Raw genomic sequence first — 13,781 nt, 5'->3', positions numbered from 1 at the left:
GTTGTCTCCGGTTCTGCACCCACCTACTTGAATGCCTTCATACAAGCATATGTTATCTCCTCCAATGAACGACGCCTGGCTCTGCCACCCGTACGCTCAGGGCGATCCAAACTTTTCTCATCTTTGTTCCCCGTTGGTGGAACGTCCTACCAGTTCCTACCAGATCAGGGGCGTCCCGACCTCCTCTCCGACATGGTGCACTAACATGTCCTTGTCACACTGTACCTTGATAGTTTCCCTTTCCTTGTGAGTCACTTTGGATAAAAGCGTCAGCTAAATGACTAGATGAAAATGCAAAGAGGGAATTGAAGTAGACTTTAAATCTTAGGTTGGTGTTCCTGTAGATGTTGTTTTAGTTAAGTGACAAAATTAACATAATGTTGAATGCTCCATTGTTTTGTGAGATCATCCATTATGTATAAATCATAGATCGACCTGCGGCTCGTGTCTAGAGTCTTCCTAACAGATCCTCTTTCAGTCTGACTAAAACCTGTTTTGCTCTTTTCTTTTCCTGCTGCTTTGACATGTAGTTCCTATCACAGGTGAGTATAGACAGAGGAAAAAAGGGACAAGTCAAAATGCAGTATGCTTTTATGGTAATATGGTAATAATTAAAGCCAACCTACCTTAACACACAAAGAAGTCTTTTTACTACATGATTCATCCTCAGACCTGATTTTATTTGGATTTTGGACAGCACAAGCGAAGACACTGATGAATGCGAATCTTCAGTCGAACTGACTGGTAATTTCCTCTCTCCTTTGTAGACGAGAACCACAGCGCCTCCGCGGCGGAGAACAGCCGACTTCTGGACGTTCCTCGGTATCACTGCGAAGGAACCGAATCTCCTTATCAGACGGGACAGCTCCACCCTGCCATCAGGGTGGCCGACCTCCTGCAGCACATCAACCTGATGAAAACATCCGACAGCTACGGCTTTAAGGAGGAGTATGAAGTAAGATTATTATTAGCAGTACTTTTATCACTGGCACTAGTAGCAATAACAGTAAAAGAACAAGTATTACTCTTCAAAGTGGTCATGTTAACGTTGTTTTTAGAAGTAGTGATAGAAATATTACCTCAGATATAACACAGACAAAGTCCAATACAGTAAGGTATAAGAAATGTACTGCACACATATTTTCCTGTAGTGAACAACACAACACAAAGCTTATTATGAAAATCAATGGCGCTTTATTCAATGTTTTGGCACCACATTAAAATGATAAAAACGACTCTAAGAGCTGAATTGCTTCTTAATTTGAGATTACTTTTCTGCCCTATTGACTAAACCGTTCAACAGCTACAAACCTTTTTTTTTTTTTTTTATGATCCTCATTTTTTTTGTATCCAATAAGCATTATGTCACCGCGCGTGTGCCCGTGGAATAAAACCAGCAGAGTAAAACAATCTTTTTTCCTCTGCTCGGAGTCGTACTGTTGAGGATCCATGACGTGTAATTTTCTTTCCTGCTTTGTTTCGTCTGTTGTTGGTGATACAGAGCTTCTTCGAGGGCCAGTCGGCCTCCTGGGATGTGGCTAAGAAGGAGCAGAACCGCACCAAGAACCGCTATGGGAACATCATAGCATGTAAGAGAGGAAGCTTTATTTATATTTGTGTTTTTAACAGAAGTGACGACGTGCTTCACAGGAGGTAGAAAAAAAAAGAAATGCGTATTGATAGCAGTTCAATTAATGTGTTGACAGAATTGTATTCAGTGGCGATTTTGGGGGGTCACCCCAGATCTGATAGGTAGTTGGTCAAGTTCATCAACACGAGAAACAAGAGAAATGCTGTCAATCAATGATGACAGCCGATCAACTGATTTAGAGCCAGATTTTCATTTTGAAGTATCACAGTAATGGTCATACTGAGGCTGTGACAGCTGATGTTCAGCGTACGTTTGGCCAATGGCCAGACAGGTCAAGTGCAGAAAAGGACTGGGATTTGAACTGTGGTCGGCTGCGTACACGGCATTAAACTCCACTATGCCATGGCCACCCCACACTAGCTTTGTGTCCCATCCTGGCCACCCCGGTAAAAGTGTCCTGGATACGCCACTGATTGTATTGTACGTAGAAAATTGTTTTTAGTTGATCAATATTTCATATCTTTGCAGTCTGATGTGTAAAGAGATTTCTTTCGAAACACGTTAAACATAACTGAAATGTGGAGTTAAGAGGGTTAAACTGTTTTTCAAGATTTTTTTGGGCTCGATGACGCACTGAAGCCATCCTTAGTGTAACCTCTTCCTTGGCACTGTAACGGTATTTCACTAACATGGACTACAACATCACCAAGATACGTTTGACGTGATCTTTTGTGCTTCTTCGGTCTGTTGCTGCGTTGTATGATCAGATTCCGCAGGCTTCGACCCCATCAGTGCGGTTTTCTTTTCTAAAACAAATATTCTCTTGTCTCTCCTCTTGACGTCTCTTCACCTCTTTCTGTTACTCTCTCCAACTCTTCCTTCTCGTGTCTTTCTCTAGATGACCACTCAAGGGTTATTCTCCAGCCCATCGAAGACGACCCCTCCTCCGACTACATCAACGCCAACTACATCGATGTAAGTGGAAACGCATCGAATGCTACTATTGGCTCCCAACGAAACCAACGAAACCACACTCCCTCGCTCGTATGTCAGGCCTCTATACCTTTATTGCGTCTACTAGTCATCCATCGTGACCATTTCACGCCACACCAGCCACCGCCCCGAAAACACGTCATGCATTACAGTACATGTGTCTTTCTCAGGTGTTCTTTCTTTTCCGTGTATTCATGTCTCCATCCATTCTGAATTTGTCCCGATACGGCCAATCGAATGTAGTCTATGTGAGCTGTAATAAACACAGCAGTAGGTTTTTTTTAGTCATTCTCTTTTAATGACAGTTTGGAAATGATGCTAAGGTGCGATCTTTGTTACCTTTGGACAGAGCCAGGCTAGCTGATTCCCCCTGTTTCTAGTCTTTATGCTAAGCTAAGCTAATCCTATATTTATTGCACGGAGATGAGAGAGGTATCGATCTTCTCATCCAACTCTAGGAAGAAGAAAGATTATTTCCTTTTAGACCTTTAGCCTTCTGTCTATTCCTCTTTAATCTGGTCTATCAATCCTTTCATATCTATCGTATCGGTCATTTTCCACGTTCGTCCGTCCAACAATCATCTGCATGTTAGTCTCCACACAATGTGCTTTTATTCAAATGCTAATACCGCTTCATAGCATCTTCTGTATTCTCATTAACTGCCATCAGATCTGTCACACACATGCCACCACTCACATTGAGCTAGAATCAGAACGAACAGGGCGGACGCTCTCTGGTGTGTATCCAGCTGATCTCTGTTGGTACAGCTGTAGTTAGAAGGCTGTCACGTAAATAATGAGCTCCCCGAGTGTTTGCGCTGGAGAGGAAACACCAGGAAGCGTCCTTTCTGTTCAGTTTCTATTCTAAGTCTTAGATGTTTCTTTTATTTTTGCATGTCCTGTTCAAACTCCCATTATGTCAATGCAACTTTTCTTTTTCTGATTGACACTCACTGACATTGTTGTGCTTTCTTTCTTTCTTTCTTTCTTTCTTTCTTTCTTCCACTCGTTCTTTCTGCCTGTGGCTTGGGCTATAGATTTGGCTGTACAGGGATGTAAGTATCACTGTGGATTCTTTCATTCACACCCCCCTTCAACCTTTACACTTCTACATCCACGTCACGTTGTTCGTACATTTTTCAGTTGCTGGGGTCTGTGCTGCATGAAAGAGTTCACTCCCATCTTGCCCTCCCACTACCTTACATCCCACTGTGTGCTATAAACCTGCTTATGCGTAGTACCTGAATTTGTCTTATTGCCTTCAGGAAATCCCAATCAGAGATCGCTATAGATTTTTGTACCTTGTAGTCGTTATAAAGGCGACAGGCATCAATGTATCTGTAGATATCTGTCATAATTTGGAAGAGTATTGAGGCCAAACCTTATCACCTGGATGAGATGACCAACTTTTTTAAATTCTTGGATAAAACTACTGAAGATTCAGCACAAAATTTACAATTACATTCATCATATCGTCAAAATATTTCCGTTAACTTTAACTATAAACTTCTTGGCAATGCTCTGTATTGTTAATGTTGCACTGAGGGAATCACAGACTGTGAGATTTGACACAAAGTTTTTATGTATATTGAGATGTGTTATGATATTGTGTTTTCAGGGCTACCAGAGACCAAGTCACTACATCGCTACTCAGGGTAAGATACTGACGAAACGAGAGCTAGAAAACACATAACCACTGTACAAATATATCTCTATATATTATATATATAACTAATACCTTTATAATCGTACAAAGTACTGACTGTGTGTCTTCGTGCGCGCGAAGGTCCTGTTCATGAGACGGTGTACGACTTCTGGAGGATGGTGTGGCAGGAGCAGTCGGCCTGCATCGTCATGGTAACCAATCTGGTGGAGGTCGGACGGGTGAGTTGCTCCTTTTCTCTGTTTTTCGTCTCGCAAAGTTCATTCAGAGTGTTTGAAAACTTTTTCTTTTTCTTCAAGCGTTGGTCAAAGCATGGTTTGAGATTGTTAAACGTAACAAAAAAAAGATTACAGACCAGCTGACTCGATTACAGCTCTGCCACTCGATCCAGATCTTTGAACATGTTTTAGTCTATAATCGCTTTAATGTTTGATTAAATATTAATTCATTTTTTTTAACAGGTGAAGTGCTATAAGTATTGGCCAGATGATGCGGAGGTGTACGGAGACTTCAAGGTGACGTTTGTGGAGGTCGAACCTCTGGCTGAATATGTGGTTCGCACATTTACACTGGAGAGGGTGAGTGACAGCTCATGTTTTGCATAACCATTCATAAAAAATATGAAAACTTGACACTTGGTTTCCTGTGCTGGTTAAAATGTCTGAGTCACATTCAGTGAGTGAACATACACAATGAAATGTCAGCTTTACAGGTACCATTGAATGTAACAAAAAGGTGTCTTTTGTCTGTGCTCAGCGTGGTTTCAACGAGGTGCGGGAAGTCAAGCAGTTCCACTTCACAGGCTGGCCTGATCACGGAGTTCCATATCACGCCACGGGACTACTTTCCTTCATCCGCAGAGTTAAAATCTCCAATCCACCGTCTGCTGGGCCTATTGTGGTCCACTGCAGGTATGAAAACACATGCAGACGTTTATATACTTTATGTATCATGTGATTAATATGCCCTCTTGCATCATCAGTTTTTGGACATGATTTCTGTGTTTGTCTCTGCAGTGCCGGAGCAGGGCGCACAGGCTGTTTCATAGTCATCGACATCATGTTGGACATGGCGGAGAGAGAAGGAGTGGTCGACATCTACAACTGTGTGAAGGCTCTCCGCTCCAGGAGGATCAACATGGTACAGACTGAGGTGACTGCATTACCCATCCTCCATCTTCATCCACATCTTCGAGTAAATAACGCTCAGCCTTCAGCACGGTGCAGGCTGAAGTCACTGCTCATTAACATGTCACCATAGATATGACATATGACTTAATGTAATACACATTCCTCCGTTACAAAAGTGAAATTCATCTTTTTTTATTCATTTAAAGACACAAAATAATGCCGTACTTTAGTGCCACCCAGTGGTTGGATCAAGAATTACATTGTGGCAGAAGAGCCTCCATTTCTGACTGGAGAGCCACATGGAGAAGTCCAAGCACATACAACTGATAAAGCTGTGTAGAGTATGAACATCTGTTTAGTTACTGTGAATAATTTACAGTTTAACATTAAAGAATCGTAACCATCAGAGCAGAAGTGACTCCCCAAGAACTTAACGTATCACCTCTTCTGTTTTTAATCATGCAACTGATAGCAATATATATTTTGAAAGAATCATAAGCTCCACACATTCTTCCAGGGACACTATTTTTCGTCATAGCATCCACAGGGATGTGCAGCTTGGATGATTTTAGATCGCGATCATGATCTTTGGCATGCACGAGGTGAATCGTAGAGCTGATTTATAACTTTTAAACTAACGTTTACAACTTCACTTGACGTATCTTTAATGTAGCGTCTTGTTTTATGGTGCAAATGGAGACATCTGTAGTCTATGGGACATTTTAAACTTGAGAAAAAAGGATCATAATTTAGATTGTGGGTGTTGATTGCGATTAAATAGATTTGTCAGATCTCTGACTCCTACTCTACTATGTCATCCATCTGATAACAAAGCACATTCATGCCTTCAATTCACGCTTCATTGAACTGAAGCTGCACTCATTTGCTCGAAAGAAAAATAAATACTATTACCCCGAGGTGAAGTAAACCGAAACTCGACAATCATCATCTCACTCATTCATGACTCCATCTCCCATCAGCCATCGCTCACTCACACTGTCTGCACGCTCACTTTCATTTGGTATCACGGCTGTTTGTGTCATCCATGCGTCAGGTTGCGCGTGTTTTATACCGTTTGCTGATGGTTTTTTTTTATCCAGGAGTACAAGCCGTGTATGTATATGATAATATGCATGTGTTGAATTGTTTGTCTTCAGGAGCAGTACATATTCATCCACGACGCCATACTAGAGGCTTGTCTATGTGGAGAAACAGCCATACCGGTGTGCGAGTTCAAAGCTGCTTTCTATGAGCTGATCCGCATCGACTCGCAGACCAACTCGTCACATCTGAAGGACGAGTTCCAGGTAAACATGATAGTAGATCTGTAGTTTCAGTCCTTGCTGCTGTAAGTGTATACAGTGTTTACAGCACAAAACTAATCCAAATGTCTGAAGCCACTCCTGCAGAAGAATCCTCTCCTCTCTTTGCTCAGCGTTTTGCAAACAATAATATCTTCAACAAACAGGGTTTCTGAGCTTCTGAATGATTGTGCAGCCTCGAAACAGTACGATTAGTCACAATTTGATGAAGTGATTAACTCCTTTCTCAAATTCTCAACCCTAAAATTGAACTTTATACTTCAGATTTAGAAGCAACAGTCGGAAATAACTCAAACTAACTGTATCTTTTAAATTTTGATGTAATTCCATCTTAATTGACCACATTCAGAATCCTAACTTTAAATCTCACGCACTAACTAACATCACATTCATCTCTCTCTCTTTTCGTTCAGACGTTAAACTCGGTGACTCCTCAGCCGCAGCCTGAAGACTGCAGCATCGCGTTGTTGCCTAGAAACCAAGATAAGAACCGCTTTATGGACGGCCTTCCTCCTGACAGATGCCTCCCCTTCCTCATCACGATAGACGGAGAGAGCAGCAACTACATCAACGCCGCTCTGATGGATGTAAGTCTATAACACACTCGCACACGTGTGTACAGTAAAGGCTGTGTTACTCTCAACACATCAAGTAAGAAAAATTTGGGACCTTTTCACACTCTCACACCAGAAGTTATGTTTCACGTAATTTACTCACATAAGTGTTAGAAACGACGCACACTTTGAGAAGGGTTTCACATGAATGATGACACAGATACACACATACGTACACACAGACTCCCCTCCCTGTTTGTGTGATGATGTGTTTGTGGTTTTAGCAGCAGAAGGCTAGAGACAAATCCAGGTTCTGAAAAGACCACTAGCTTCTCTGGCCACCACCCAAACATTGTTTACATCGGCAACAGCTGACACTGTGCTGCCCATGTACCATGACTTTAAAAAAAAACAGAAGTCATTAAGTAGGTAGAAGGAAAAAAAAGGTAAGATGTTTATTAGCAGGTCTGTTTCTATAGACGTTAGAGGAAAGGATAGTGAGGGGTGGGCTGTAGATGCAGTACGTGAGGTTGAAATAAAATGTAATACGTGCATGGTGTGGAAAGAAACCTGGCTTCTCTCCAACAAAGACGCAAACGAAACAAAAAAGAAAATACTGTAGAAATGCTGTAAAACTTCTGGAATTCAGTCCAATCTGCTAAACAAAGTTTAGTCACTTACCTTTGGCCTCTCTCTAACCAAGCTGTCAGAAGAGTTCCAGGTAATTTCTACTTCAAATCTCCGATACTGGATTTGTTTCATGGCTTCAGTGTCGTTCTGCCACCAGGTTTATGTTGTAGCAAAGCCATTTTTACCCTCCTCCACCCCTGTAAACCTGACCCCCTTTCCCCACATCAGATTCATTCATGTCACACGTTTGGCTGCACATTTTCCATCCGGGGCGGCTCAGTTCACTTTCAGTTCGGTCGGTTCCTCACGTCAGTTTATTCCGCAGTCAGAGACGTTTTTAACTTGAGCTGAAGTTAACTGACCCCGTTAGACGTAGACGTACGGTGTGTTTGTATATGCGATGCATGCTTCCTTACCCTCGTGTTTTATAGGCTCCACCGCATGATCATGTGACCAAACATCACCCGTGTCGCTTGCCGTCCCACAAACCGTCCCGCTCTGCTGTTTGTGTGTTTTGATGCGTGTGAGTCAGTGTGTGTGTGTGTGTGTTTGAGAGAGAGAGAGTGAAAGATAGAATAAAAGCAAGAGACGCAGAGTTTGTGGACAAAACGACGCCGCCGTGTGTGTGAGCGCCCTGACATTTCGTCTGTCTCTCCCCGCAGAGCTACAGACAGCCCGCTGCGTTCATCGTTACCCAGCATCCTTTGCCCAACACCGTCAAAGACTTCTGGCGTCTGGTTTACGATTACGGATGCACCAGTCTGGTGATGCTGAATGAGATTGATCTGGCTCAGGTAATTCACTCATCGATTCACTCACCCTCGTTACTGCGAGGAAGATTATTATACTGTAAACATTCATCTGCTATATGTACCTTCATGCACAGACACAAATAAATACAGGTATCATCCTTAAATATATGTATCATTTATCACATGTTTTGAAGTAAAAACTGGAATGATTTCTATGTTCAGGATCAATTTAAACTCCCTCTTGTGAACACAGAGGTTAATCCTGTCTTGCAGTGACTGCAAATTTGTATTTAAAGCCTAATATTGGCTTAAAATGTCAGTCCAGTCTACACCAAAGTGAGCAGAATCCAACTTTACTGCCTACGAGGAAGAAAGCTGCAGTCCATTGCATCTAACTAACTGTAAGTGTTTGTCCTCAGGGTTGTCCCCAGTACTGGCCAGAGGAAGGCATGCTGCGATACGGTCCGGTCCAGGTGGAATGTATGTCCTGCTCGATGGACTGCGACGTTATAAGCAGACTCTTCAGAGTCTGCAACCTCACCAGGGTTAGTTGTGTTTTTTTATGTTATTGGTTTCTGTGGGTTTTCCTCCTTAAGCCCAGTTCTGAAGGAAGTGCGTGTCGTTTGTTCTCGCAGCCTCAGGAAGGCTACCTGATGGTGCGTCAGTTCCAGTACCTGGGGTGGGCGGGGCATAGAGAAGTCCCCGCGTCCAAGCGTTCCTTCCTCAAACTGATCCTGCAGGTCGACCAGTGGCAGCGTGAGGGCGAGGAGGGCGAGGGAAGAACCATCGTGCACTGCCTGTGAGTAGAAATGCACATCACGCCTCGTACACTGTGAAAGCTCTGCAGCTCCGTGAGGAACAGAAGAACAATCTGTTTACTGAGTGAACTATGAAAATAATCAGACAGAGGATGCCAAATGTGCTTGAATTTAACAGTGGTCTAATAAGGTCTGATATCCCACTTGAGGACTGGTAGTTGATACCACTTATCTTGGCACCATTTGGTGATTATTATAAAAGTCATTAATGAGACGCACTACTCTTTTTTTGTCTGATGATGCGCAAAAACTCTCCCGACAAGCAGGACGATCTGTGCCAAAAAAATCAGTGGCATCGCCGCTGCGTGAGGGAGAGAGAAAGAAGTTCAAACGAAATATTAAATTGTGCATTTCGTCTCCCAGAAACGGAGGTGGGCGTAGCGGAGTGTTCTGTGCCAGCAGCATCGTGTGTGAGATGGCCAAGAGACAGAGCGTGGTGGACGTTTTCCACGCCGTGAAGACTTTGAGGAACAGCAAACCCAACATGGTCGATACTCCGGTGAGTGAGAGAGAAGAAGAGCACGGCATATGAAACAATGAAGCCCTCGGTTTATTTACGTTGCTGCAGGGCTGCCAAAATATGCGTTCGAATGAATAAAAACTTTGATGACGAGAAGATGCAAAGAAGGTAGATTATAAAAACATATTCAGATTTCCATATTTTATAAGCAGCCAATTAAAGGAGGTAGCTTATTCATTTCTACTGCTTCTGGTTATGGACATCACCCATCTTCTTAAAATAATCGAGTACTACCACGCAAGTCCAACATTTATTTTTAACTACGATTAAAAAAATTGAAGATGATGTCTGCGCTTCGACTCTTTTTGCAAAGTAAAACTGAGATCAAATGTGTTTTCTGAGACAAGTTAAATCTGGGATGACTTCATTTGGATGTAGATCCGTAAAGACGTTTCACCTCTCGTCCAAAATTATCCAGAACTTGAAGAAGCCGCAGACTTAAAGCTCACATACGAACACGCGATCACCCAGATATTAACTTCAGCTTATGTGTGTTCGTCTACAGGAACAGTATCGGTTCTGCTACGACCTGGCACTGGAGTTCATCGAGTCCTCCTAAACAAAGGAAAAGAAGAAGAGGAGGAGGAGGAGGAGGAGGTGAAGAAGAGCAAACATCTTCTCACTTCCCGTGTGTTTGATCCTTTGCTTTCGCTTGGTCCCGACTCCCCCCTCTGTGGCGGCCGTTCTGTAGCACCCATTTTGCGTCCCTACGAATGGCACAAGCGAAAAAATCGGCCCCTCGTGCAGTGTTGTGAAGTATCCAAACAAAGGGAAAAAAGACTTTTGACAGAAGGAGCTAACGGGAGTGCAAAACAGAGGGGAAGATGCGACTCCTTTTACTCCTTTATGCTTATTGTACAGCTTTTTTGAGTGCCAGCGGGCTCCTGTATGTTTTGGGCCCCCATTTAAATGTTTATCGTCTCACCACACCCTCACATGGACCTGATGCCTCATGCTGTTTCAGCTGCAGTACTCGATGTGCACTGTAGATGTCTCCCTTACCCCCTTTGCAAGGTGCAAAGCTGCTTTCGAATAACTGCAAGTTTTCAGTGGCCCCCCCCCACATTGCTCTCATGCTAATTTCTGAGTAACTTAACAGTGTTGGGCATCTCATCGTGGTGATGTTTGAATATTTGCAGTACTTTTTGTACAAGAACAAGAAACTTTCAAAGTTAGAGCCTGGCCAAACTCTGTGAATGCTTCTGTTTTCTTCTCCGTACATCAGCAGCATCTTATATTATTTTTCAAGCCAGAACATAATATATGTATTTAGGTACTTAACAGCCACTTTTGCATTTGGTTACAGTCAGATATACATAGAAAAAATAACCTACTGTAAATGTCAATATAAAGTTTGCTCATTAGATGAAGTAGTGTTTTAGAAACGAGACTGACGATGGAACAAAAACAGAACGTTTACACAGGGGCTGTCAGGCGTTTGGATTTTTTATTTTTTGTTATTATTATTTTTTTATTTTTCATGAAGTGGCAACTTGAAAAATGTGTAGGATTTTCACAAAAAACATGTTTGTGTGATATGTGTCATCACGTTTTTCTGCAGTGAGCTGCGGAGTTGATTTCCTCTGCTTTTTGTTTGCATCATTTACTGATCTGCTGGATAGAAAGTCATGTTTGTACCCCAAATTATCAAAAACACTTTTCTTTTTTTTCTTTTTTTTGTTCAACCATGTGACATTTAGCATAATCATGTTTGTTTCAGGGCTGGGCCCAATACACTTTCAATTCAGCCAATTCACAAATGGGATGTTTCTATTGCAAACCCGAACAGATTTTTAGGTACGAGGGAATGTTAGAAAACAAAAAAGGTCAATTAAAGTCTCCATTTATGCTTTGAATGGAATTGGAAGTGAACTGACCCCAGGCCTCGTTTGTTTCGTGCACTGGCGGCCAACACTTTTTTTTATTATTTTGTAGCTGATGTTTATTCATAAGCCAAAGACTTTGTGTAAATATGTCTATATGGATAAAGCACATTGTTTGTATTTATTGTTTGTTTACTTGCATTGCTTGTAAGAACAATCATTCTTCATTCCATGTTTACTCTACCACCAGCGATTCTTAAACTAGGGGGGCGTTGTCGGGGGACGCAAAATGGGCTGCGAAGTCTGTTTCCTCTGGAGAGTATTAGTATGATTTAACGAGCCCATAATGGGTCCCGAGGTAAACGAGGCTACTTCTGCTCAATTTGGGTCCATGAAAAAGTTTAAGAACCCCTGATAGAAGCTGTATATTAAAGCATTAGAAGTAGTTTTTTCAGTATTTAGGTGGAACTCAGTAGTATTGTCTTGTTTTCACTTAATGAAACTCTCTGTGATGTTACCGTGGTTTCTTTGTGTAAAAGCCCCCATTGTTCTGTATGTGGTCAGTAGAACATCAGTGCATCTACATGCACGGAGTATTCTGGATAACGGCTCCTGTCCCTCTTAACATCTCGGTCGGGATAAGCTGTTCATCTTCATCCTCGTATCCTGCTCACCATTAGCCCCTGAACACACGTCGAAACAGGCTTAGTGAGTGAAACACGCGGGACTGTGAAACGAAAAACATTTATCGTGCCTAATCATTTGAATTTCTCCTCGTTCGAAGAAGCATTTTAACAGCGTCCTAGAGCTTTGTCCGTTGAACGCGTTTCTCATGGACGATCAGTGTTTTGAATATTTTTTGGACCATGATTCAGCGTGCTTTATTAATCAGATTGCTTCATGAATTCTTTGTGAGGCTTTACCGAATACGGGATGTGTTTCTGTTGTGGACAAACTGATTCATTGAAAAAAACAAAACAAAAAAAAACTTTATTGTAAATAAGATGTTCCACTTGGCTGGAACAAGAAGAAGCCCCAGGTCTGCTATTAAGGATGTTATTGTAAATAGACTATCATGAGTACCATAAAAAAAGGCTCTATTGTTGGATGAACAGTGGAGATTTAGATGATGGATGCAATGTCAGAACATTAGTTCTGTTGTAGATAAAAAGAGATTGTACTCCTTGAGGATTCGACATCAAAATGTTGACGGATATTCTTTAAAAAGCATTTTAGTTTCCACTGAATAGAGAACTTTATTCCGATGGCGAAAACATCAATCTTCATTTCTTTTTTTTTCCTCCAGACTTCTGGAGAGTGGAGAGAAAATTCAGAGGTCCTACACATGTTAACACAAGGACGATGGGGGTTTGATCTCTAAAGCATGCAGAGAGAGAAACGTGAAGCAGTCAATGACGAGAGTCTTAACAGAAATTACACGCAGTATGTCGACCTTCTCAACTACAAACTTTAAAGGGGAAAAATTAAGGAGCAAATCCTGTGCAGACGGCCACAGTTCCTCATTAATTAATCAGAAGTAATGGCCCTGAAGAGTAGTGAATGAAGCGGATGTCTGGATGAGAGGCCAGTCTGAGTAAAGAAATTGATATTCATGGTTCATAATTATTCTTGTCTGTAATGTTTGGCTTCTTTGCTGTAATAAAGACCACTTCTTTAATTAAGACTGTTGGGGTGTGTTCTGTTGTCAGCGTACAATCAAACGGATGTTAAACGATCATTTTATCCTTGGCGGATCTGATCCCGTGACTTTATATTGGACAAATATCTGCCATGAAAGCTTCCAACATCCACACATAACCACCACCCACACTACTGACTCCACACACTGCTACATCCCGTCTCACTTTTGCATTGTAGTTTATGGTTTTTTGGGGATAAAACAGTTGATGTGAATATATCCCGTGCCTCTGCGCTTTACGTTTGGTCGACTGGGTCTCAGGTGGAACCTCTTACTGATGGCTCTG

General features: G+C 42.0%; 1 protein-coding gene across 18 annotated transcripts in view; it reads left to right on the top strand.

Annotated features, from left to right (window-relative positions):
- Nucleotides 1-13,474, top strand: part of ptprk (protein tyrosine phosphatase receptor type K) — a 109,892-nt gene extending 96,418 nt beyond the window's left edge. For 3 of the 18 annotated variants that reach the window (XM_027284057.1, XM_027284058.1, XM_027284052.1), the window contains 18 exons: nucleotides 531-542; nucleotides 768-955; nucleotides 1,490-1,589; nucleotides 2,490-2,635; nucleotides 3,622-3,639; nucleotides 4,203-4,239; nucleotides 4,371-4,468; nucleotides 4,709-4,825; nucleotides 5,004-5,158; nucleotides 5,264-5,399; nucleotides 6,535-6,684; nucleotides 7,113-7,286; nucleotides 7,957-7,974; nucleotides 8,546-8,677; nucleotides 9,055-9,180; nucleotides 9,271-9,434; nucleotides 9,817-9,952; nucleotides 10,479-13,474. In XM_027284057.1, the coding sequence (XP_027139858.1) occupies nucleotides 531-542; nucleotides 768-955; nucleotides 1,490-1,589; nucleotides 2,490-2,635; nucleotides 3,622-3,639; nucleotides 4,203-4,239; nucleotides 4,371-4,468; nucleotides 4,709-4,825; nucleotides 5,004-5,158; nucleotides 5,264-5,399; nucleotides 6,535-6,684; nucleotides 7,113-7,286; nucleotides 7,957-7,974; nucleotides 8,546-8,677; nucleotides 9,055-9,180; nucleotides 9,271-9,434; nucleotides 9,817-9,952; nucleotides 10,479-10,532 (1,961 nt within the window). In that variant the 3' untranslated portion in view covers nucleotides 10,533-13,474. The remainder of the gene's footprint in view (nucleotides 1-530; nucleotides 543-767; nucleotides 956-1,489; nucleotides 1,590-2,489; nucleotides 2,636-3,621; nucleotides 3,640-4,202; nucleotides 4,240-4,370; nucleotides 4,469-4,708; nucleotides 4,826-5,003; nucleotides 5,159-5,263; nucleotides 5,400-6,534; nucleotides 6,685-7,112; nucleotides 7,287-7,956; nucleotides 7,975-8,545; nucleotides 8,678-9,054; nucleotides 9,181-9,270; nucleotides 9,435-9,816; nucleotides 9,953-10,478) is intronic. The other 15 variants (XM_027284066.1, XM_027284062.1, XM_027284069.1 and 12 more) reach the window with 13 other exon arrangements.
- Nucleotides 13,475-13,781: the final 307 nt, after the last annotated feature.

This window comes from Larimichthys crocea, chromosome XI, assembly GCF_000972845.2.
Source record: "Larimichthys crocea isolate SSNF chromosome XI, L_crocea_2.0, whole genome shotgun sequence".
Taxonomy (NCBI): domain Eukaryota; kingdom Metazoa; phylum Chordata; class Actinopteri; family Sciaenidae; genus Larimichthys; species Larimichthys crocea.
The sequence above is the reverse complement of the archived record's forward strand: the minus strand, read 5'-3'. Positions and strand labels throughout refer to the sequence as shown.